This window comes from Mus caroli, unplaced genomic scaffold (assembly GCF_978045245.1).
Source record: "Mus caroli unplaced genomic scaffold, Mus_caroli_1 scaffold_2, whole genome shotgun sequence".
In the NCBI taxonomy this organism is placed as follows: Eukaryota; Metazoa; Chordata; class Mammalia; order Rodentia; family Muridae; genus Mus; species Mus caroli.
The window spans coordinates 150,946,849-150,969,247 of record NW_028227257.1 but is presented as its reverse complement, the minus strand read 5'-3'; the positions used below and the strand labels follow the sequence as shown (position 1 = coordinate 150,969,247).

Sequence of the window (22,399 nt, the reverse complement as noted above, 5' to 3'; positions counted from 1 at the left end):
GAGTTGACAGGTAGTTGTTTTCAGTTTACCTACCTACCGAGGTACAGGGCTGTGTCTTGTGAGTTGTTTATCTGAAGTCAGCCTGTAGTAGTGAAGAGAGTAAGTTGGCTTCCTTAGTAAGGAGCATTCTGTGAAGCCCAACTGATTGGTGGTACCTAGTTGAGTATCTTTAGTTAGCAGATTATTTGTCATTCTTGTCACAAATCTAACATTTGCCTTAGAAGTAGTTTTACAATATGGAGAAAGAGAACTGTTATCCAGCCCCCAACCCTACTCCTTGCAAATGAATTTGTGAATTTGCTTGGTCATTTAGTCAATAGCATATATGTTTATTCTGAGACAGGTTTTCACTATGTAGTCCTGGCTGGCCTAGAACTTAGTCTATATAGACCAGGCTAGCTTTAAACTTAGGAGAGCCCCTGCCTCGGCCTTCAAAGTGGTGGGATTATAGGCATGTTACATTATACCTGGCTTAAAGTTGTATTTCTTTCAAATTGCCTTTTTTACATTTAAATGTTTAGAAACAATCCTTGTTACCATACCAAGAGAGCTAACAATATATACAGCAGAGCAAACTCAGTTTAAGAACATAAAAAGTAAGGGTAATGTCCACAGGCGTTGGTCCAACTTCAGAGTGGGTAGTTATTAAGATGGCCTTCTCACCTATGGTTTATCTGACTTCCTCACCTTAGGAGCAGAAAAGAAAAATTAGATAGTCCTGACTAACATTCCTGGTTAGATCCCCAAATTTCCTACTGAAGATGAGTTTTTACTTCCCAGTCTCTGGATTCTTTCCCCCATGTAACCTGCTATCATTCCTACCCACTTTTTGTAGACGGGAGTCTAAACTTTCTTTGAGCAGAGCATGATATTGGAACACAGTAAGAACACGCTATGTCTGTAAATACTTCCTGATGCTAGAAGCAGTCAGGGTACAGGAAATTAGGTGGGACTCCACTCACAGTTCAGCCTGTCTCTATATTTATCTCCTGGCTTGGCCTTAAAGCTCGTCCACCTAAGACATTTTTCTAATTTTGACCTGAACAGTATACAGACAAATCAGAGACCGTGGTTCCACACACACAAGACACTAGGAGCCTTCTCAGCAGGACAGTTCTTCACTGCTGCAGTACACAAACTAGAGGAAAGCAGGAAACAAACTAAATTTTATCTTTTTTTTTTTTTTTTTTTCCCAGAGCTGAGGACCGAACCCAGGGCCTTGCGCTTGCTAGGCAAGCGCTCTACCACTGAGCTAAATCCCCAACCCCGAAACAGACTAAATGAGCACTCTTAACTGCCCTTACACCAGAACTAGGAGTTTCAGACAGTAGGTATCTGCTCACCAGGAGGAAGGTCTAGGTGCTCTGCTCCTTACAGTGTAGTGCAGCAGAGATGGGGCAGGGGGTAGATAGGGCATGGAACATACTTATTTCTATGTATCTTGAGGTATTTGTAGGACTTCCCAGGGAAAGAAGGGATGGGACATTCTAGGCAAAAAAAATTATGCACAAGCCAGGCATATCTAATCCCAGGCAGGACAATCCAATGTTAAAAGTCATCTGCAGCTCCATGAGGAGTTTAAAAACAAAATTGCTTTGGAGTTTTCTAGAGAATTGTGTTTTAGAGAAGGACTTCTTTCCTGGTTGGGGAGGTGGCTCAGGGTAAAACAATTGTTAGGAAGTCTAGGCATAGCATTGTGCTCCAGTGACTCAAGTTGGGTAGAAGGGGAGCTGTTTGGGCAGCAAAGTCAAGTCAGTAAGCTACAGCTTCAATGAAGAAGAGACCGTGTGTCCGAAAATAAGGTAAGATGGGGCAGGAGAGATGACTCAGTGCTTTTTTTTTTTTTTTTTTTTTTTTTTTGGTTTTTCGAGACAGGGTTTCTCTGTGTAGCCCTGGCTGCCCTGGAGCTCACTTTGTAGACCAGGCTGGCCTCGAACTCAGAAATCCGCCTGCCTCTGCCTCCCGAGTGCTGGGATTAAAGGCGTGCGCCACCACGCCCGGCGACTCAGTGCTTTTAAGAGCTGTGGTCTGTACCCTTCCTTCCCTCCCTTTTTCCCTTCTTACCTCTTCTTACTACCACCATCCAATAATAATAATAATAATAATAATAATAATAATAATAAATGTATATATATTTAAGATGTTTATTACATATATGTATTTGTTATGTCCAGGGGTGCTCCTGTGCCACCGTGTGCATGGAGGTCAACAGACAACTTGTAAGAGTGGGTTCTCTCCTGTCATTCGAATCCTGAGAATCAAACTGTGATCATCAGGCTGGCAGCAACATGCTTTGACCAGCTGAGCCATCTCATGCACTGGATGTTTTATTTAAAAAGATAGAGGAAAGTGTCTGACAAAGTTGTACACTTGGAGGCACATATGCACACATATAATACATGCACCCACCTGTGTTTGTGGCTCAGTGGTGGAGTGCTGCTTAGTATTCAAGTGGTAGATGTCCTGTACCATGGAAATGAGACCACCAAACAAGTAACTCCATAGCGTATAATCTGAAAGACACAGTGCTACAGTTAAAATCACCTCAGGTTTTCCCGGGAAGGTACCATCTTCATCAGAACAGTCCTTGAAGCTGGTAAAGGTGGACACAGTTCTCACCGAGCATTCTTTCCTGTGGGTGTGGGCAGCACCTTCAAGGGTTTCCATCTCAATCCCGAGCCTGCCAGACATTCCCTCGTCCTGCAGTAGCAGGAAATAGGACAAGGGAAAAGCTCCCAAGTATTGCCGGTAGCACAGTTTTTCTACCTTTTACACAGTTCTTAGAATAGGATCTGGACGGGACCTTACTGTCATCTGCCCTACATAATGTACTCAGGATCCCCTCTGAAGACTGTACTTTGTTTTGACACAGTCTCACTCTAGCCTAGGTGTGGGCCTAGTGTTATGTTTGCCAGACTGGCTCTGAACTTGTTTCAAATCCTTCTGCCTCTTCCCACCAAAGTGCTTAGATTTCAAGCATGGGCCACTATTCCCAGCACAGGCTGTGAGTATTTATTGTGTATGTGATGAGGGGATGTGGAGACAACTTTGTGGAATTGATTTTCTCCCATATCTATATAGATTGTAGCCGTCTAACTTAGATTGTCAGCCGTGTGAGGTATACTGAGCCATCTCACCAGCCCTTGTTTGTTTTTTATGTGTACCTGTTTGTGCCTGGTGTCCATGAATTCAGAGGAATGTATTGAATTTCTTGGAACTGGAGTTATAGGTAGTTGTGAGCTGCCATGTGGGTGCTAGGACCCTAACCTGCCTCTTCTGGTAGAGTAGTTAATGCTCGTAAGTCAGCCTCCGAGCCCTCTCCAGCTCTTCTTGTTTGCTTTTTGAAGCATCTGACTGGGATTCAGGATAGCCTTGAAATCTCCATTCTTTCGCCTCAGCCTCCTGAGAGAAATTCATTGGTGTTGAGAAATCAGTTGATTGATGGGTATATGCTAAAGACTGTACTTTTAAAGAGGGAAAGGTCACTTGCCATTCTTAGCCACTCTAAGCATAGTAGGAAAGGTCATGTATTATACAGGGTCATGTATTGCTGAATTTTAGAAGCTTTATATAAAATTACATCTATTTTTCCTGTGGTCTTAAATGACTAGAGTATAAAATGGTTTCTTTTTCTCTTTGATGCTGGCATGGAACTGATAACCTTGCTAGGCAGTTGCTCTACTGTTGTTCTCTATTCCCATGTGACTTAATTCTTATAAGATCTAAGTAGCATTATCTTTGTTTCTCACATAATAGGTAAAGTTCTCTCCTTGACATTAAATTTGGCAATTTGCTTAGAAAATTGCATGTTTAACGTGAGGTAGGGTTTAGGGAATTGAGAGATGGCTCAGCAGTTAAGAGCCTCTCCCAGAGGTCTTGTAATGGGATCTGATGCCCTCTGCTGGTATGTCTGAAAACAGCAATGTACTCACATATATAAAAGAAACAAAAACAAAACAAAATTAGGGTTTAGTGAATTTACACCAGTCTTCACAGTTTCTGTGACAAATAGGAAAGCTGGTTTAAATGAGAGTAAATTAGAGGTGGGAAATATATCTCAATTTTGTTAAAGTGCTTAGCATGCACAAGACCCTGGGTGTGGTCCCCAGTACAGCATAAAACCTGGTGTTGGTAGAACATTCTTGTAAACTCAACACCCAGGAGGGTCAGAAATTCAGGGTTATCTGTAATTACATAACAAGTGGCCAGCAGTGACACGACACCTCTCTTTTTAAAAAAGTCACCTTGATGGTGGTTGTACATGCCTATAATCCCAGCACTCAGGAGGCAGAGGCCAGCCTGGTCTATAGAGCAAGTTCTATGACAGCCAGGATTACACAGAACACTGGTCTCAAAAAACTTAAAAAAAAGTAATTCCGACATCTACAATTCAAAATCAAGATGAAAAGATTTGTTTTGAGTAACATTTATGAATTCTTCAAATATCAATCTTTCCTTTGAATCTTGAAGCCCCTTAGCTCTTCACTTTAACTACTTCACTTTTTGTTGCTATCAAAACCATCCTCTGAAGAGCCAGAGTAGGAGGTGCGTGAGGAGTGAATAAACAGCTCAATGGGTCTCAGCCTGTGCATTTTGACCCTTCAGGGGTTGCCTAAGACGCTGAAATAACTATTGTTCATATGGGGTTTTTCCCTGGAAGAGGCTACTTCATAGTTTGCTTAGATTTTCTGATTCCTTTCCTTTAGAGAGCTTAATTCCATTACATATCTTGTCTGTGGAGCTTATTTGCGGTCATTCTGTCTTTTCAGAAAATGGATCCAAGTGGGGTCAAAGTGCTGGAAACAGCCGAAGACATCCAGGAGAGACGACAGCAGGTCCTGGATCGGTACCACCGCTTCAAGGAGCTCTCTACCTTGCGGCGGCAGAAGCTGGAGGATTCCTATCGCTTCCAGTTTTTTCAAAGAGATGCTGAGGAGCTGGAGAAGTGGATTCAGGAGAAGCTTCAAGTTGCATCTGATGAGAACTACAAAGATCCAACCAACTTGCAGGTAGGTCTGAGTACCAGCAGTCCTTGCCTCTCAAAAGTCAGGGGCCCAAAAAAGATTGGGTAGCTATAATGTAAGTCAGACACACTGTAAAGACCAACTCTGTGCTCTGAGAAGACTCTAACATATGAGCGGTTGGGGCGGAGTAAGAGTGGCTTTCAAGCATGAGGTTTTCTTTTCGGCATACTTTAAACTCGTGATTCTCAACCTTCCTAATGCTGCAGTTCCTCATGTTGTGGTGACTCCCAACCATAAAATTATTTTTGTTGCTATTTTATAACTCTAATTTGCTACTATTATGGATCATAATGTGAATATCTGTGTTTCTGGTGTTCTTGCTGACCACACAGCTTCAGAACCACAACTTTAAACGGATAATTCTTTTTCTGGGGGGTGGGTGGGTGTTTTTCTCGAGACAGGGTTTCTCTGTGTAGTCCTCCTGGCTGTCCTAGAACTCACTCTGTAGATCAGGCTGGCCTCGAACTCAGAAATCCGCCTGCCTCTGCCTCCCAAGTGCTGGGATCAAAGGCGTGTGCCACCACTCCAGACCGGATTTTTAGTTTTTGATACAGGGTCTTCCTGTGCTGCCCTGAAACTCAATATGTAGACCAGGCTAGCCTCAAACTCAGAGATTTGCCTGCCTCTTCTGGTGTGTCTACAGAGAACAACAGTGTACTTGTATACATTAAATGAATGAATGAATGAAATGTAGGTAAGGTTTAAGCAAGTAGAATGTGAATGACTGAATTAAACAAGGTAAACATGAAGCCAGGCATGGTGGTGCACGCCTTTAATCTCAGCACTGGGAGGCAGAGGCAGGCAGATTTCTGAGTTCGAGGCCAGCCTGGTCTACAGAGTGAGTTCCAGGACAGCCAGGACTACACAGAGAAACACTGTCTCGAAAAAACCAGAAACAAAACAAAAACAAAAAAAACCAGGGTAAACATTGAGAGCTAGGAAAACTAAGTGTGGTCCTGTTTCTCTAGATAAAACTGCTTCTCCATAGACAATAAATTTAAATATTCTGTAGTGTCTTGCACCTGCCATGTTGAAAGTGCTCGCAGGCCAGGGTTGTAGAGATACATAGCCTTTGTATTTGAGTGGTTGCCTCCCTCACTAGAGCAGATGGGAATGAGGACAAGGGACCTTTGGTATGGGGACAAGAGGAGTGTTGTATGGTAACACTTGGGGCTTACTTGTGTTCCACTACCAGGGAAAGCTGCAGAAGCACCAAGCCTTTGAAGCTGAAGTACAGGCTAACTCAGGAGCCATTGTGAAGCTGGACGAGACAGGAAACTTGATGATTTCTGAAGGGCACTTTGCATCTGAAACCATCCGGGTAAGTAGGAGTACTATCTGGTCAGAAAGCCTCCCCTGCAGGAGCGTGAACACTTTAAAAGCTCAGCTTTTCCATACTCGAGACACTACATCTCCTAGTGAAATCCACAAGCCAGATATTATTATGATTGAAAGCAAGACTGGAAGCCAGGGTTTGTGTGTGTGGTAGGAACAGTATTAGTATTCTTGCAGTAGAGTGAGTCAGCATATGTTCATTTGTTAAAGAAGGTTGGTAATACTAATATTTAGTATTTAGGGAGAGAGTACACTTTTCTCTTTGCCATGTTGATTTTCTCAAAGATATACCCTTATCTGGCCTATCTTGGATGCCCTTTTTAAAACTAGTTTCTGTTTTGAATTCTATATGTGTTTGTGTGTGAGCACTCAGACTCAGTGGATGCTGGGATTCCTTGAGGCAGGAGTTAGAGGTGGTTGTGAGCTGCCTGTGTGGGTACTGGGAACTGAACTCAGTACTCTAACAGAGGTATATATATGTCACTAAGTCATCTCTGAAGCCCCTTGATACATAGACTTCTTGTTTGTCTGTATGTTTTGTTTTCTTTCTTTGTATTAGGATCTAGCTGTGCTTCAACTCTTGTCTCGGTTTCCCAAAAGCTGAGATTATAGTATGTGTTACTTCATCAAAGACATTTGTGCCATATTTGCCCTGCTGGTGTCTTATGTGCTCTGGGTGTTCTGGAATGAACTTTACTGACTTTTTGGATGAATCTAAGCATTTTTTTTTCTTTTCTTTTTTTTTTTAAATTCAAGACACAGTTTCTTTGTGTAGCCCTGGCTGTCCTACAACTAGCTTGGTAGACCAGGCTGGCCTTAAACTCACAGAGATCAGCCTGCCTCTGCCTCCCGAGTGTTAGGATTAAAGGTGTGCAGCACCATGTCCAGCTAGGAACTGTTAATTATTAGTAATGATTTTAAGGAAAGGGAGTGCTGGTTGTCCTATGACCAACTGATTAATTATATTGAACTCATTTGGCTAGTGTAATACATCTCTCAATTAAATACAAGTATTTTCCATCGTTATTAGGTAAATGAAGTCAGTTGGCTTCTTACTTCTGAATAGACGTTTTCCTGGGGTATATGGGACTGTGTAGTATAACCTAGCTACAGAAAGGCCCAGGAGAAACAGATTTAAGTGTTTTGACTTTTGGGAATCATCTTGGGAGCCGGAGTATCCAAAGCTGAGTTCATTTGTGCCCCATTTTGAGAGCTTGTCAGTAACTATATACACTGTTAGCTAGCATTTGTCAACTTGCTAGTAGTAGCTAGTAAGGTACCGCAAGACACTTGGCTGATGTTTATAATTTTCATAAACTTGCAAGGTTTCTATTTCTCTGTCACAGAAGGGTAGACATACTAAGGCGTAGAGAATTTTGTGTGACCCGCCCAGTGTTCCACAGCCGAGAATTAGGGTTTCACGGTGCTGCTCTTTTCTGGCACAGTCTGCTGTATCCCGTGCCTGTCATCATTCTTTCTATAATGTTCCTGTTGGTGCATCTCTGAAAGCTCCCACTGCTAGCTTATGCCTATGTTGAGAAGTCACTTGAGTCAGACCCAGGCTTTCTTTCTAACCCAGTCAGTTCTGGTGTTTCTTAACTGCTCTTGCTGCCCTGCCTGCTCATGTTCCTGGGCTGTCGGCAGCTTGTGTAACTGGGTTTTCTTTGACTCTCAGGGCTGGGAAAGTTATGCGAGCATCTGAGTTGTGATTTGATTGTGAAAATGAGATTTGTGTGGTTGAACAGTGGACTTGAGGGTAAGGTCTGTCCAGTCTGTAAGCCTGTTCTTAAGAGTTCTGTCACCTACTATTTGAGCTCACAGTTCCTATAGTCGTGCTGACCTGCCTTGGAAGTTTGTCCCAAAAATTAGTTTGGCAGGCAGCATTAGCAGATAGGAAAATGGGTGGAGTAGAAGGCTGTGTCTGTGTCCTGTATAACCTGTCTTGTTACTGGTTTAGACTTTCACACCATACCGGACAGCTTGGCGCCCCATAGTCACCGCCACCCACATTGGGTCTCACATCCGAGTAGGTGGAGTATTGACTTGTTATGCCTTTTCCTCTAGTCATGGCGCTGTGCAGTGAACTGTGTGAGCTCTCATTCTCACAGCTTTCTCTCTCCTGGGGAAACCTTCTTCCTTGTTTGTAAGAGACTCCACCCAATGCCGACTGTCCCCCTGGCTTTCAGAGGTTTTTTTTTCCTCTTGCTGGGAGTGACATCTCAGCATGGGTGGATCCCAGATTCCATTTCTGTTTGTGTTTGAACCTGTGTGAGACAACTTTGCCTGTTAGTGTTACCCAGAAACTTCCAGAATCATGGGGTGGCCATAATCAAGGCCCCAAGCTGGGATTAGAACACAGCACACAGTTTAAAATGCTTTTTTAGCTTCCCTCAGTTCTTAGGTCCTTACTAGGTCTTTGCTGTGAACACCCAATGATGCTGGGAAGTGAATACTTTGGGCCCTGTGACTACTGTGTGGGGATGAGGTTTGAACACATCTCATGGCACCATAAGGCTCTACAAGGCCTTTTCTGAGCCATTTGAGAGCTGATTGTTACCCCAAGATTTTCACATTGTAATTCTTGTTCATTTTAATTTTGTTACCATATAAGAGAGACTGTGTAAGAGAGTGGAAGATAGGAGTATGCACTGCAGTGTACATGTCATACGACATTTTCAGGAGTCTGTTCTCTCCTTTGGCTGTGACCTCCTCAGGTGGCAAGAAAGAGTCTTTATGCACTAAGCCACCTTACTGGCTTTTGTGGTTTTGGTTTTTGTTTTGTTTTTTTCCAGACATGGTTCTTCTGTGAAGCCCTGGCTGTCTTAAAACTCACTTTGTAGGTCAGGCTGGCATAAAACTCAAATGAGATGTGAGTTTTATCCCCAAGTGCTGGGATTAAAGGCATGCGCCACCATGCCTGGCTTCAAGGTCTGACTATTAATCTGCAGACACGTTTAATGGAGCTGCACCGGCAGTGGGAGCTGCTTTTGGAGAAGATGCGGGAGAAAGGAATCAAACTGCTGCAGGCACAGAAGCTGGTGCAGTATTTGCGGGAGTGTGAGGATGTAATGGACTGGATCAATGACAAGGTATGCTTCCAGGGCAGGTATGCTAGGCCCTCCCAAGAGGAAGGAGTCTCCCTGTGGTCTGCCTTAAGAGGCAGTGTTAGTGCAGTTGCAGCCCTAGATGAGATGGAGGGTAGGATTGGGAGACTCAGCTGCCCTAGGAACCTTTTATTCTGTAAACCCGAAATCTCTGAAGGAGAACACTTAGAAGACAGAAGTCAGAACTACACAGAGAATTGTCCACTAAAGTGAATGTGGTCCCAGCCCTAATATATCTTCGTGGCAACCTTTGTTATCTGACTATTGGCTGAGTGGAGCTGGTTCTGTCCCCGAATAGGAAGCAATTGTGACCTCTGAGGAGCTGGGCCAGGACCTGGAGCATGTAGAGGTGCTACAGAAGAAGTTTGAAGAGTTCCAGACTGATCTGGCTGCTCATGAAGAAAGAGTTAATGAAGTGAGCCAGTTTGCTGCCAAACTCATCCAGGTGAGAAGTAGATACTGACGTGTGCTGCTCACCGCAGCAGGGGTGGCCTGGGGTGTCCCGTGAAAGGGAACTTGTCTCATCCAGGGGTTTAAGGTAATGGGTCACCTTGGTTTAATTTTGTATGTAAGTCTTTTTCATGCACTACATGTGTGGCTGGTGCCTAGAGAGGCTTAAAGAGGGTGTCAGATCCAGTGGAATTAGTGTTAGAGATGGCTGTGAGTCGCCCTGTGGGTACTAGAAACTGAACCTGAACCTGGGTCTTCTGCAAGAGCAGCAGGTACTCATAATCTCTGCCCCACCCTGTCTGATCTCTAATTTCTCTTCCTTTTTTTTTTTTTTCTTTTTTTCTTTTTCTTTTTTGAGATAGGGTATCTCTATTACTCCTGGCTATCTGTGGACTAGGCTGGCCTTCAACTCACAGATATTTATTTGCCTGCCTCCTCCCGAAGTGCATCACCATACCCAGCTGTGATCCCTAATTTTTTGTTTGTTTGTTTGTTTGAGGGGGTTGTTTGTTTGTTTTGTTTTTTGTTTTGGTGTTTTGAGACAGGGTTTCTCTGTATAGCCCTGGCTGTCCTGGAACTCACTTTGTAGATCAGGCTGGCCTCGAACTCAGAAATCCGCCTGCCTCTGCCTCCCGAGTGCTGGGATTAAAGGCGTGTGCCACCACGCCCCGCTATTTTTTTGTTTTTTGAGAGCTCCGTGATTTCTAAAGAAACACGTTTTATAAGTAGCTCTTATAAGTATCTTAAAAGTCCTGGCTGGGTGTAAGTAAAGCTCCATTCTGACTGTTCCTAGATACGAGCACACTTTTAACTTGTGGCCCTGCGCAGGACAGGCAGAATTCATTTGGTTTCTTTTCTTCATCCACTTTTGGGCTGGGCAGAATGAACTTTTATTGGGCTTCTAGAACTTGCCTCTGGGTTTCCTCAGACCTTGAACCAAGGTGTGGTAGTAAATTCCTACCTAATTCTGGCAGGCATCCACCAGTAGTGATAGCTCTTCCTTTCTTTCCTACTGAAGCTTTTCTGGGCTCTGAGGGCCTCTAGAAGGACTTGGTAATAAATGAGCTCTACATTGGTAGCTTTGGAGGTCCTTAAGAGGGACAGAGACAACTAGGTGTGATGACATCTGTTTCCCTGCACTGGGATGCTGAGGCAGGAGGATTGTGGGCTCAAGACTAGCCAGGCTACTGGTACTCTTTCTTAAAACCCAAAAAGGAGAAAAGAGGAGGATGGGATGGGAATGCCACCTTTCCCCATTGCCTACATGAGAGCTGTTTTCATATGGTCATCATCTACTACACTGTCATTCAATGTGCTCTGAAGAAAATCTAGCCATTGGAAGCAGGGGGTGGGGGAGAAAGGAGTCTATTGAAGGAGTTCAAAGTTTAAATTTCCAGGTCTTTGGTGCTAATACATTTTCCATTTTTTTGGTGAGTGAGTGAGAGGATAGCCAGAAGTGCACAGTAGCATCTTGTCCTTGTAGAGAGCCAGTGTCATCTTCAAGTTCCAAGCCATTACAAAGGCTTGCTAGGCAGGAGCGGCCAAGCCGAGCCTCAGCACTCAAATGCTCAACCTGACCTGCATGTATTCTTTCTGGCTAAGAGAAAACAAAGCTCTGTAATGTACATGGGGGTGGGGAGTTCTTATTAACAAGTTGTCTCCTGTCCACTTCTAGGAATAAACTCTGGACCCTAAGAGCCGTACTTAGCCGCCTCATAGACACTTGAAATGCTAGTTTTTTTGAGAATTTGAAATAGATGGGAGCGCATGGATGAAGTTATATTACGTTAGACCCAGTGTGTCTGTTTTTGTTGAAATTTTTATTTTTACTTCATTTTGGGTATAAATATTTTGCCTGCATTTATGTGTGTGTGCCCTGTGTATTCCTGATTACCATGGAGGTCAGAAAAGGACATTGAAACTTAAGAAATTGTAGTTAAGAGATAATTGTGAGCACTGTTGCCACTGGGAACCAAACCTCAGTGTTCTGCAAAACCAACAAAGGCTATTAACCGCTCAACCATCTCTCTATCATCCCCAGTGTGTTTAATATCTGGTATTGGACAGGCATAGGCACAACAACATTTGGGAGGCAGAGGCAGGTATATCACTATGTAGCATGGTCTATATAGCAAATTCCAGGCCACCAGGGATAATATAGATAATAACATAGTCATATACTGAGACTGTCTCAAAAAGAAAAAAACGACAACAAAAACTGGTACTGATATTTATAACCCTTTACAGGCTAAGCACAGTCTCCAAGGAATAGAAAGTCTATTCAAAGAAGATGCCTTCTTGAGCTAGCTCCCTTCCTATTAGCACAGACCCAGCTTCTGTACAGTTGGGAAGACTAACTTGTGCTCCTGAACCAAGCCCAGAATAACTTGTAGAGGCCACCGGTGGCAGGCAGATCAGCCCATTCTCTTCCCTGTGTAGGAGCAGCACCCGGAAGAGGAGCTGATTAAGACCAAGCAGGATGAGGTGAATGCAGCATGGCAGCGACTGAAAGGCCTGGCTCTTCAAAGGCAGGGGAAGCTGTTCGGTGCTGCTGAGGTCCAGCGCTTTAACAGGTACTAGGGCTGTGAGAACAAAGCAGAGCTCGGACTCTGTGGTGTTCCCAGTGCACTTGGACAGCTGTATACCTGGTTTGACTGGTTGACTTCTGCAGGGATGTAGATGAGACCATTGGTTGGATTAAGGAGAAAGAGCAGTTAATGGCCTCTGATGACTTCGGCAGAGACTTAGCAAGTGTTCAAGCTTTGCTTCGAAAGCACGAGGGTCTGGAGAGAGATCTTGCTGCTCTAGAGGACAAGGTGAGTTTGTTTGTTTTGTTTTTTTCTGACCATGTCTCACTGTGTAGCTCTGACTGTCTTGGAACTCACTATGTAGAGCAAGCTGGCCTCATACTCAGAGATCTGCCTGCTTCTGCCTCTCAAGTACTGGGATTAAAGGTGTGTGCCACTACGCCCGGCCATAAGGTGGGTTGAAAACCACTGATTATGTTAGCCATGGTGGTAGAGTGATGCTGATAGAATCTGTTTCTAGGTGAAAGCCCTGTGTGCTGAGGCTGACCGCCTGCAACAGTCACACCCTCTGAGTGCCAGCCAGATCCAGGTGAAGCGAGAGGAGCTGATTACCAACTGGGAACAGATCCGAACTCTGGCAGCAGAGAGACATGCACGGCTTGATGACTCATACAGGTAACAAATAATGTTTTGGTGCTCAGCAGTCAAAGTTTGACTCTTGTACAAGAGAGGCAGAGGGTCAATTTTAGGGACCAAGAATATATCTGTACCCTGCCAGGAATCACCAATTGTAAAAGTAACATTTATTTATTATTATTTATTTACATTCCAAATGTTGCCCCCCGCCCCCGTGTTACCAAATGTTGCCCCCCTTCTCAATCCTCCCTCCCAGAGTTTTTCACCCCATTCCCCATCCCCTTGCCTCTGAGAGGGTACTCATCCACCCACCCACCCCCATAAGAGTAACTTTTACTCCCCAAATCTAATTGTCATCTTGGAAGCTTACTGCTGAATGAGCTCAGCCTTTCTGGATCTTTCTGAATTTTGGCTGGCTGGTATAGTTCAGCTGTTCTGGGTCAAACTCCTCTCCAAGCTGACTGATTCAATCTGGCTTCTCTCAGGTTTCCACTGAATTGTTCAACTTAGCTTCAAACTAACTCTGACAATTTGTTCTAATCTGGTTCCTTCTTATTCTCTGACTTCAACTGCCTCTGCTGAACCTGCACTGAACTCACAGATGAACTTAACTCCACTGTACTGTACTCACTGCACTGACTCCCAATTGACCGACTCTCTCCCTGCACTGCTCTAAAATAGCCTCCCTTTCCTTTCTGTTGTCCTGCGAGTTGGGCGTTGCTTGTCTGACTGATTCTCTCAGTTCTTTCTTTGATTCATCACTTTGTCTTCCCCTCAATTAGACGTCATTGTTTGGGATTGAAGGTGTGTACTAAGGGTATGTCTGTATTCCAGCCAGAAGGACTAAAAGTGTGTGGTGTGTCTGAATCCCAACCAGATCACACAGACATAGATGTGATCAGAACAGTCATATTGCTGATTAAAATCCCTCTACAACCAATAAGAAAGTAGTAGCTTTCCCTGATCTACATTAACATTCTATGGAGACTAACAGCTTTGCAGAGTGTAGTTGGTGTGTATATTATTTATAACTTTATAAATTCTGTCTACTCTTCTACTTTGACTGACAGAATCAAAATACCTCAGAGCTGTCAGTATCATGCAGAATAGCCTGTTACAACTCAGTAAATGAACTGGAAAGGTAGAGATCACTTCTTGCTCACCTTGATTTGGCCGAGAATATAACAAGGAAGTTACAGATGCTAGTCAATGGTAATGACAAGCCAGGACAACAGAAAGAGACCCTATCTCGACAGCAAAAAAACATGTGACACAAGATGAGGCCATCACATCCCAAACAGCAGAACCTGTTTTTCTGCCTTCCGATGAAAAATTCCTTTAAGTTATGGAATTTTTCCTTTCCCAGGACTAGGGTTTGCATTGTTGACTTTTGAGAACAAAATTCAAATGTCTAGGAAAGCCATCTTTTATCCTGAGACCACCACTGGATGTGACATACTTTTGATTTTCCCAAGGCTTCAGCGCTTTCTTGCTGACTTCCGTGACCTCACAAGCTGGGTAACTGAAATGAAAGCCCTCATCAATGCAGATGAACTGGCCAATGATGTGGCTGGTGCTGAAGCCCTGCTGGACAGGCATCAAGAGCACAAGGTAAGAGTTCAGGATTTCCTACAACTGAAGGAAGGCATTAGCATGTAGCAAGACAGGACTCCGCTGTTTGGGAGCCCTGTAGTCAGAACTGTCATCTCCCTCTTGTAGTCTGCTGTGGGTTTTGCTTCTGGTGCAGGGTTCAATATTATCCATGAAGGCAGAGAGGGAGGCAAGTCTTTTCTCCTTAAAGGTGCTGCTTCTTTGCATGCCCCTCTGTGCTGTCTGAAAAACGTCTGTCTAGCACGATAATTGATGGTGCACAACTTTAAACTGAGGACTTGGGAGATAAAGGCAGAAGGATCAGGGATTCAGGGCCAGACTGGGCTACATAACAGGTTTGATGCTATGCTGTACCGCAAGAGCCACTGTTTCAAAAAAGGAAAGAAAAGAAAAAAAAGTCTATTGAATTTTATTGTTAGTTCAAATAACTTAGTTTTTTGTTTGTTTTTTATTTTGGTACTTCACCAAAGTAAGTTATGTCGAAGACTATTATTTGGGAACAGGAGGTGACTCAACTGGTAAAGTGCCTTAAGAGCAGCACAAGAGCATGAGTTCAGTCCCAGTACTCACACTAACAGTAGCCTGTTAAGCTTACCTGTAATCCCAGTGCTGGGAAGGGGGAAACAGTAGGATCACAGGGCTCACTGACCAGCCAGCCCATTAGCATCAGTGAGCGCTTGATTGAGCCAGAGACTCTGTCTCAAAGGTAAGCCGGTGATTTGATGTAGGAACACACAGGTGTTAACCTCTTGCCTGTGTACACAGATGGGTATGCACATACATAAAACATTGACTCTTCCTAAAAAGTTCACGGAGTAGTGATAAGAAAGTGGTAGCAAATACAAGGTACTTGACAGGAAAGCCTTTGTAAGTTGTTTGAGGAAAGCTGTAAAACTTGATAAGCAGACTTGAAGACAGTGCATGTTTTCTCTCTTGTAAATAATCTAGGCTTAAAAGTGTGTTTAAGGTGCCAGGCAGTGGTGGCACACGCCTTTAATCCCAGCCCCTGGGAGGTAGAGGAAGGCAGATTTCTTAGTTCGAGGCCAGCCTGGTCTACAAAGTGAATTCCAGAACAGTCAGGGCTACACAGAGAAACCCTGTCTCAAAAAACCAAAAAAAAAAAAAAAAAAGTGTGTGTAGGGGTGGGGAGTATGAAAGTAAAGCAGGACCATAAAAGGCAGAGATCTCAAGGGGTGTAGAGGCAGGTAACACAGTGCATGTGACATACAGAAGAAGGGAACCAGCAGAGTCAGACAAATGGAGGACAGTGACAGGAGCAATTCTTCAGCCTGACTACCCCACTCCTCCAGACAGGGTTCTCTGTGCGGTCCTGGCTGGCTTGGAACTGCTCTACTCAAAACTGCTCCTGCTGCTGGTATTAAAGGTGTGCACTCAACTTCACAAAAGTTTAAAAGTGTACAGTTTTAATACTAGCACTCGCAAGGCAGGTGAATCTTTGAGTTCCAGGCCAACCAAGGCTAGACAGCAAGATACCATCACAAAAACCAAAAAGACAGGCTGGGTGTGGTGGCACAGGCCTCTCTTATCCCAGCACTTGGAAGGCAGAGGCACGTGGATCTCTTAAATTTCAGGACAGCCTGGACTATAAAGTCACAGTGCTACACAGTGAAACCCTTTCTCAAAAAACAAACAAATAAAAAACATATTTATTCAAAGACATTAGAAAAAGATGAACAGATTGATCAAATAAAATTACTTCTGAGCCGGGCGTGGTGGCGCACGCCTTTAATCCCAGCACTCGGGAGGCAGAGGTAGGCGGATTTCTGAGTTCAAGGCCAGCCTGGTCTACAAAGTGAGTTCCAGGACAGCCAGAGTTATACAGAGAAACCCTGTCTCGAAAAACCAAAAAAAAAAAAAAAAATTACTTCTGTAGTGCAAGGCTGAAGGGATGGTTTTTATAAATGTAGACATTCAATGCAATGCTACCAAAAGCCCAACAAAACTGTGAGTATCTGTAATGAATAAGCTAAGTCCAAAAGGGGGAGGCTTTAAGGAACATGGCAGAAAAGGAAGGGACTTCCTTTCTCACTGTATAAGTACTAAAAAATTGTAGTAAGCAAACTCATATGGCACAAAAAAGAAAATGAAAAGTAAGTAGGAGAGCTTGTGTCTCTGTGTCTGTGTGGCCACCTGATTAATGACATGTGGCCTGCAGATACACACACAAACATACACACAGCGCCTTTCTCAGTTGGCAGCTAGTTGTTTTCCTATATTATTTCTTTTTTTTTTCCTTTTTGGTTTTTCAAGACAGGGTTTCTCTGTATAGCTCTGGCTGTCCTGGAACTCACTGTGTAGACCAGGCTGGCCTCGAACTCAGAAATCCGCCTGCGTCTGCCTCCTGAGTGCTGGGATCAAATGGGTGCGCCACCACGCCCGTCCCTATGTTATTTTTAAACTGGGAGCTAGGAAACTCTGACCTTTCCACTCTCTCTCTTTCCTTAGCAGTCTCACGTGTGAAAATTATTTAAAATTCAACAACTTGGTGTTGTTTTCCCAGCTCCACCAAAAATGTTGGAAATATGCTGTCTCTTTTCCTCTTCAGGGTGAGATCGACGCTCATGAAGATAGCTTTAAGTCTGCAGATGAGTCTGGGCAAGCTCTGCTTGCGGCTAGTCACTATGCCTCAGATGAAGTGAGGGAGAAGGTAAGGTAGTTAAAAGGGGCTTTTAAGGGGAAGGGTAAGACTAGAGAGTGCTGCTGTATCTCTGGGGCTAGTTAGGGTCCTAGCGTCAAGTAAGAACATTTCTTAGCCCATGAGTCTGGCACAAAAGGGTAGCTTTTTCTTGATATGTGGTTGGCCATATTGGCACACACCTTTAAATCACAGCATTAGAGAGAAGAGGCAGGTAGGTAGATCTCTGTGAGTTTGAGGTCAGTGTGGTCTACATAGCAAGCTCCAAACTGTATGACTGTACAGACCCTGTCAAAATTGGGGGAGAGGCGTTGTATATATGTGTGTGCACATGTACATTTGCATGTATGTATGTAATATATTGGACCAAGAGACTTTTTTCAAGTATGTATGACACATTCCTTAATCTACAAGGACTTTGCAGAGAGTCTGCTTTAGTAGTTGGTATGACTAGGAGACAGATTATTGTAAAGTGTCTCAAACACTTGTGCACACACATTTGCAGCTCTCATTTGAGAGTCCTCTTCACATAGTTTCACTTGCAGTCTTTCATCTATCTCTCAGTCACCTTGACAATTTCATGCAGATTGTTTATGGTAATCTGACAGTAAATTCTAGGTTAGTCAAGGTGGGGTTCTTATGGATAGCACACACATGCCAACTCTGTAGTATTTCTATATTTCCTATGATAAGCTTAAGTACATTAAGTACTATTGCATAGAGAAATGCCTAAAGTCTAGCATGAGGAGTAGACTGTTCTGGAAAGCTCTGCGTCTCCCAGAAGGTAAAAGGTAACTTTGCTTCCCCTTCCCCCAGCTGAGCGTCCTCTCAGAGGAAAGAACTGCCCTGCTGGAGCTGTGGGAGCTTCGGAGGCAGCAGTATGAGCAGTGCATGGACTTGCAGCTCTTCTACCGTGACACTGAGCAGGTGGACAACTGGATGAGCAAGCAGGAGGTAATGTGTACTGCAGTCCCAGCCAGGGAGCCGGGAGGGTCATGCCCTGCTTCTCCAGTGGACGTTGACTGTGTCTCAGAACGTTGGAGCCATTTCAGTTTTGGATAGAGTGAAAAAGGCAGGTTAATTTTGTCTGCCTTTGTCATTGCTGAGTCAGCAAGGCCCTTAGAAAAGATTTGTGCAGTACAAAAACGATTTCTAAACATGAGAGTTTAACCCTGTGTGTAACCTGAGTGGATGAAAAGTTGTAAGAGCTATGTGAGAGGTGGGATTGGTGCCTGTTTGCATTTTCACTAAGAAGGCTGTGGCGAGTGGGTTGCAAGTTTGATGCCAGCTGGGCTCCTTACCTTAGAGGGTTAAAGAGTGTCTGCACTGCATAGTGAGACCTTGTCTCAATACCCTCCCCATTTAAAGGAGGAAATTATATGAAAACTGTTTGATAGAATATATAGTAAGTATTCTTTCCCAGTGTTACTGACTGATTTTTAAGAGATTCCAAAAAGACTAGACTTTTCAATAGTGACCTCAGGCCATAGACTCTTTCTGTCTGTGTTTTGCCCAACTCTGCTTCTGCTTTCAGGCTGTAGGTGAGTGAAAGCCTCTGGTCCCTCACACTTGCTTCCTCCTCTCCAGGCATTCCTGCTAAATGAAGACTTGGGAGACTCCTTAGACAGTGTGGAAGCTCTTTTGAAGAAGCATGAGGACTTTGAAAAATCTCTCAGTGCCCAGGAAGAAAAAATCACAGTAAGATCCTTCTTGTCTTGTCATCCACTGAGTAAACTGAGTCCCCTTCTGAGAGGCTTGGGAGGTTCATGCAGGGCACTCCCAGGATTATGTGAGACCTCACATTGACAACCTTGTGTCATCTTGCACTTGTAACACTTTATAGAGCAGAATCAATTGCTTAATGCAAACCGAGAGTAAGATATACCTCTGACTTGACTCTACCCTAGTAGAAAGGATACGAAGACTGTTGACTGACATCTGACACTCTTGAGGTTCTCAGATAGTAGCAGGTCATATCTGTAGACTTGAGGAATGAACAGTCGAGATCCTGTGATATAGAATCAAGCAGTCTTCCAGGCATGTCCACTTAACAGTGATGTTCATGTCTGTGCAGCTTACTCTTGAGAACTGGATACTTTTCCCACTCCCCCCAAAATCACAATAGAATCTCATACATTTTAAGTTTAGGATTTTCATGTTACTCTGAATTCATGGCTATCCTGGGGTACATGCAGCCTATGAGCCACAGGTTGGACATGCCTGTAAATCTGTAGGTAAACATAATCAGCCACCTGGGCCCAGTAGTAAGTGTATGTCACAGGGCAAACCTGGACAGAGAGGATTAGGGTGTTGGGTGTTTTTGCATGGCTTCATAGCACATGCCTTTAATCCCACACTTGGGAAGCAAAAGCAGGTAAATCTCTGCGTTCTAGACCAGCCTGGACTATAGAGCTATTTCCAGGACAGTCAGGGCTACACAGGGAAACCCTGTCTTGAAGAGAGATTGATTAAGAGAAAGATTGAGAGAGAGATTGAAAGATTAGGATGTGTTCTCCATAGTCCAGGCTAGTGCTCTGTGCTCACAGTGACAACTCTTGCCTTCCTTTCTAGGCCCTTGATGAATTTGCAACCAAACTCATCCAAAATAACCACTACGCAATGGAAGATGTAGCGACTCGACGAGATGCTGTGAGTTCCCTGGGCATGTCATGCTCCTTTCTATGATACTTGATGCAGCTCAGTCAGGCCAGTCACCTTTTGGGGACTATAATGTAGAGTCATGTGATCTATCTTACAGCTCCTGAACCGCCGAAATGCCCTTCATGAGCGAGCCATGCATCGCCGGGCACAGCTGGCTGATTCCTTCCATCTGCAGCAGTTCTTCCGTGATTCTGATGAGCTCAAAAGTTGGGTCAACGAGAAGATGAAAACGGCCACCGATGAAGCTTATAAAGTAATAAAATCAGTGTTTCCTTTAGTACTTGTGTAGTAAGCTAAAGCTTGCAAAAACTACTTGGAGCTAAAAAAAAAACAAAAACAAAAAAACACAAAGAAGGTCATACAAACCACACTAGTTAGCATAAATCGTCTGTTTTATGAGTGTGAAGTAGCTATATATACTCCGGTTCAAGGCAGAACCCTCTTCTTTTTTTGATTCGCAGGATCCATCCAACCTGCAAGGGAAAGTCCAAAAGCATCAGGCTTTTGAGGCTGAGCTTTCAGCAAACCAGAGCCGGATTGATGCCCTAGAGAAAGCTGGGCAAAAGCTAATAGATGTCAACCACTATGCCAAGGAAGAAGTAGCAGCTCGTATGAATGAGGTCATCAGTTTGTGGAAGAAACTTCTAGAGGCCACAGAACTGAAAGGTAGGAGAAAATAGATGATAGAAAAGTGGTTGGTGATAGGAATGTTTGGGAAACAAAACACTCCTCTCTGGCTTAGCATGGTAGGACCAGACACAACCCAGGAAAGGTAGGGTGATAACTTCGTTATTAAGAGTTATTGCTTGAGCCAGACGATGGTGGCGCATGCCTTTAATCCCAGCACTAGGGAGGCAGAGGCAGAGGCAGGTGGATTTCTGAGTTCGAGGCCAGCCTGGTCTACAGAGTGAGTTCCAGGACAGCCAGGGCTACACAGAGAAACCCTGTCTCAGAAAAAATAAAAAAGTTATTGCTTGGGGCTGGAACGATGGCTCAGTGGCTAAGAGCACTGACTGCTCTTCCAGAGATCCTGAGTTCAGTACCCAGCAACCACATGGTGGCTCATAACCATTTGTCTTCCCAGAAGACAGCAACAGTATACCCACATACATGAAATAAATAAGTAAATCGTTAAAAAAAGAGGCTGGTCCTCAAAAAAACCAACAAGAGTTACTGTTCTATCAGGGTTATTTGGCTCGGGTTCTTAGTACTGTGATCATCTGGAAAGTCTGATTAAAAGCAGTAGTTGGGTAGAGACTAACAGCCTTCCTACCTAAAATCACAGTTCGGCAGCTAAGCAGTGGTGTCGCACGCCTTTGATCCCAGTGCTCAGGAAACAAAGGCAGGTAGATCTCTGATTTCCAAGGTCTACAGAGTGAGTTCCAGAAGAGCCAGAGAAACACTGTTTGGAAAAACAAACCAAAAAAATCACAGTTTAACTCTGAGCCAGAGATAGTATCTCATGGAAGTAAAGCTGCTTACCAAACAGCCTTCATTTCAGTCTGTAGAATATAGAGCAGAGGGTATTCTAGAGGTTTTCCTTCACTGGTTAGTAAAACTGGACACTGACTTAAGCTCTGACCGCAATCTTTCACTGGGGTACCGTGGCTCGTGGTCAGGGCTGTCCAACAGAAATGTGGTCACACTTTACTGAACAGGAATAAAGCTCCGAGAAGCCAACCAGCAGCAACAATTTAATCGAAATGTTGAAGACATTGAATTGTGGCTGTATGAAGTTGAAGGTCATTTGGCTTCAGATGATTATGGTAAAGACCTCACTAATGTCCAGAACCTCCAGAAGAAGCATGCTCTGCTAGAGGCGGATGTGGCTGCTCACCAGGTAGTGCTGTGTGGGAAACGGGGGCCTAGAGAGGGGCAGGGCAGTGCTGTGTGCGAAGTGGGCACCTATGGAGGGGCAGGGCAGTGCTGAATGGGAGAAAGATGCATGTTGAACTTTCTAAGGGGATACTATTGGGGGAAAATGAACTATGAGGCTCTTTTACAGAGCACTGTGCTTCTGCTCAGTGTTTTTTCTCAGAGCTCTCTGGGAGCCTAAAGTGAGGGGGCCCTGGCAGGACAAATATTCTGAGAGTAGGACTCGCACTGTTACATTTTCTTTGTGTTTGATGAATCCTCATCCCCAAGTAACAGGCTGGAGAGGTGCAGAACAGAGTCTCTGGAGTCTCTCAAACTTTACCCTCCTTTTTCCAGGATCGAATTGATGGCATCACAATTCAGGCCCGCCAGTTCCAAGATGCTGGCCATTTTGATGCTGAAAACATTAAGAAGAAGCAAGAGGCCCTTGTGGCTCGCTATGAGGCCCTTAAGGAACCCATGGTGGCCCGGAAGCAGAAGCTGGCAGATTCTCTTCGTCTGCAGCAGCTCTTCCGGGAT

At 44.1% G+C, this 22,399-nt stretch overlaps 1 protein-coding gene across 9 annotated transcripts in view; it reads left to right on the top strand.

Annotated features, from left to right (window-relative positions):
- The window catches only part of Sptan1 (spectrin alpha, non-erythrocytic 1), a 69,280-nt gene that overhangs the window by 8,330 nt on the left and 38,551 nt on the right, over positions 1-22,399 (top strand). For all 9 annotated transcript variants that reach the window (XM_085835054.1, XM_085835060.1, XM_085835057.1 and 6 more), the window contains exons 2-17: positions 4,770-5,009; positions 6,220-6,345; positions 9,308-9,448; positions 9,762-9,908; positions 12,353-12,486; positions 12,585-12,729; positions 12,962-13,116; positions 14,553-14,688; positions 17,255-17,356; positions 18,161-18,298; positions 18,932-19,042; positions 19,916-19,993; positions 20,103-20,258; positions 20,467-20,671; positions 21,664-21,845; positions 22,217-22,399. The exon at positions 22,217-22,399 is cut by the window's right edge and continues 61 nt beyond it. In XM_085835054.1, the coding sequence (XP_085691180.1) occupies positions 4,773-5,009; positions 6,220-6,345; positions 9,308-9,448; positions 9,762-9,908; positions 12,353-12,486; positions 12,585-12,729; positions 12,962-13,116; positions 14,553-14,688; positions 17,255-17,356; positions 18,161-18,298; positions 18,932-19,042; positions 19,916-19,993; positions 20,103-20,258; positions 20,467-20,671; positions 21,664-21,845; positions 22,217-22,399 (2,376 nt within the window). In that variant the 5' untranslated portion in view covers positions 4,770-4,772. The remainder of the gene's footprint in view (positions 1-4,769; positions 5,010-6,219; positions 6,346-9,307; positions 9,449-9,761; positions 9,909-12,352; positions 12,487-12,584; positions 12,730-12,961; positions 13,117-14,552; positions 14,689-17,254; positions 17,357-18,160; positions 18,299-18,931; positions 19,043-19,915; positions 19,994-20,102; positions 20,259-20,466; positions 20,672-21,663; positions 21,846-22,216) is intronic.